Below are 2,500 nucleotides of genomic sequence, written 5' to 3' on the forward strand. Positions count from 1 at the left end.
CCCGTGACCTCCTGCCAGCGGGCGTTCGACACTTCACGTGGCCTCAAGGTGCACTTGTCCTGGCACAAGCGTCGTGGTGACGTCACCGCCACTTAGTGGCGAATGGCGGTTGTTGTTGTGTGCGGTAGGAGCGCACGAGTCGACTTCAATAGGTGCTCGCTAACAGCATTTGGGTCTCTACGTGAGTCTCTGGGTCTCCACGTGAGTCTGTGGGTCTCTACGTGAGTTCCGCGGGTCTCTATGCGAGTCTGTTGGTCTCCACGTGAGTTCCGCGGGTCTCTATGCGAGTCTGTGGGTCTCTACGTGAGTCTGTGGGTCTCTGAGTCTGTGGGTCTCTACGTGAGTCTGTGGGTCTCTACGCGAGTCTGTGGGTCTCTACATGAGTCTGTGGGTCTGAGTCTGTGGGTCTCTACGTGAGTCCGTGGGTCTCTACGTGAGTCTGTGGGTCTCTGAGTCTGTGGGTCTCTACGTGAGTCTGTGGGTCTCTACGCGAGTCTGTGGGTCTCTGAGTCTGTGGGTCTCTACGTGAGTCTGTGGGTCTCTACATGAGTCTGTGGGTCTCTGAGTCTGTGGGTCTCCACGTGAGTCTGTGGGTCTCTACATGAGTCTGTGGGTCTCTGAGTCTGTGGGTCTCTACGTGAGTCTGTGGGTCTCTATGCGAGTCTGTGGGTCTCTACATGAGTCTGTGGGTCTCTACGTGAGTCCGTGGGTTTCCATGTGAGTCTCCACGCGAGTCCGCGGGTCTCCACGCACGAGAGTCATTGGGAGACGCTGTGCGACCAGTGCTGCCTTTTTGTCGTTCGCAACGCCGATTCGAAGCGAGGCTCCTAGCGGTGCCGGCTGTTCCGGAGTCCCTTCCACTTGAGAACCGCCCACCCACCACCCCCCCCCGACCCCCCCCGACCCCCCCTCTTGCTGCGTGAATGTTTTTATAAAAGTCGTGGAATTCCGCTGCTAATGAGTCCCCCGCGGGGCACGTTTGGGGGAGTGTGCGGGCAGCAGCAGAGGTCTGCGCACAGCTGGTGCAGCCTCGACAGGTGGCGCGTGACGATGGCGGCGGGCTGTCACTCTCGACTTTGGCAGTCCCCGTTAAACGAAAGCCTGACTGCAGCGGCTTCGCCCCAGCGGCGATGTTTTTACACACCGCAACCAGGTACTCGCTTGAGGCCGAGTCGACCTAGGGGAGGCCCGGGACCGGGGTCTGTAGCGCGGGGCTCTGGCCGCTGCAGCACCGCTCAGCACTACCGCTACACTTGCCGATAGCAAAAACAAAACCAAAGGTTTCCCCCCCCCCCCCCCCCCCCGTGTAGCCTTGGCAGATTGTTGGGTCAAGTGCTGCGAGCGATAACAAACACGCAGACAAAGATCCCCTGTGTAGCCTTAGCAGACTGTTGGGGCAAGTGCTCCGAGCAATAATAAACACGCAGACAAAGATCCCCCGTATAGCCTTAGCAGACTGTTGGGGCAAGTGCTCAGAGCGATAATAAACACGCAGACAAAGATCCCCCGTATAGCCTTAGCAGACTGTTGGAGCAAGTGCTCGGAGCGATAATAAACACGCACTCTTTGATATCGGTATCACAGAAACGCACGCACACACACACGCGCGCACACAACAAAGATAAATATCCCCCGTATAGCCTGTAACAAACTGTTGGGGCAAGTGCTGTTTTCGAGTAGCACCCACGAAGGCCGGCACTGTGGCACAGGAGGGTGCGGATGTAACCAGCACCACGCTCGGCCGCCTTTGTCTCCCCAGCCACGATGTTTACACACCGCACCGGTTACTCATTTAAGTCTGAGTCGACCTAGAGGGAGGTCCAGGACCGGTTCAGATAATCGTCACTGTTGGTGTTGGCCGAGAGCGGGAATCGAACCCGGGTCGCCAGGTTCGTAGCGCAGCGCGCTAACCGCTACACCACCGTGCGCACACACACACACGCGCGCACACACACATACACACGCGCGTGGACACACACACGCGCGCACGGACAGACACACGCACGGACGGACACACACACACACACGTGGACATACACACACGCGTGTGGACAGACATACACACACAAGTGCGCACCCACACACCCGCAATCACCCACACACCCGCACACACACAGACCCACACACCCACACACCCGCACACACACACACCCACGCACGCAAGAGGGCGAAAGCGGAGCGGTTCCGCGGGGCGTGACGGACGGATTAGAATCGATGTCGACTTGCAAGAGGACCGCGGCCGACAGAGACACGGAACTAATTTTGCGAGCCCAGGGGCTGCGGTTTTTTTGTTACCAAATCCGGCTGCGGCTGCTGTGGCTGCTGCGGCATCTGGCGCGGAACGACGGACGAGGAGGAAAGCCGAGCGCCGAGTAAAATCGCACTTTGATGTGTTCATCCCGAGGGCGACGCACACGCTCGCCAAAACTCCTCGGTTGGCTACGGCCACGCGGCTCCCGGTTCATCCTCACAACGACGACGATGATGATGATGATGGTAA

The 2,500-nt window shown here is 58.7% G+C and overlaps 1 protein-coding gene across 1 annotated transcript in view; it reads left to right on the forward strand.

Annotated features, from left to right (window-relative positions):
- Nucleotides 1–2,376, forward strand: part of LOC133341888 (uncharacterized) — a 73,881-nt gene extending 71,505 nt beyond the window's left edge. Inside the window, exon 9 of the mRNA XM_061550742.1 lies at nt 2,275–2,376. Coding sequence (XP_061406726.1) covers nt 2,275–2,376 — 102 coding nt within the window. The remainder of the gene's footprint in view (nt 1–2,274) is intronic.
- The last annotated feature ends 124 nt before the right edge of the window (nt 2,377–2,500 follow it).

Source organism: Lethenteron reissneri, chromosome 1 (assembly GCF_015708825.2).
Source record: "Lethenteron reissneri isolate LAM-NWPU_2019-01 chromosome 1, ASM1570882v1, whole genome shotgun sequence".
NCBI lineage: Eukaryota > Metazoa > Chordata > Hyperoartia > Petromyzontiformes > Petromyzontidae > Lethenteron > Lethenteron reissneri.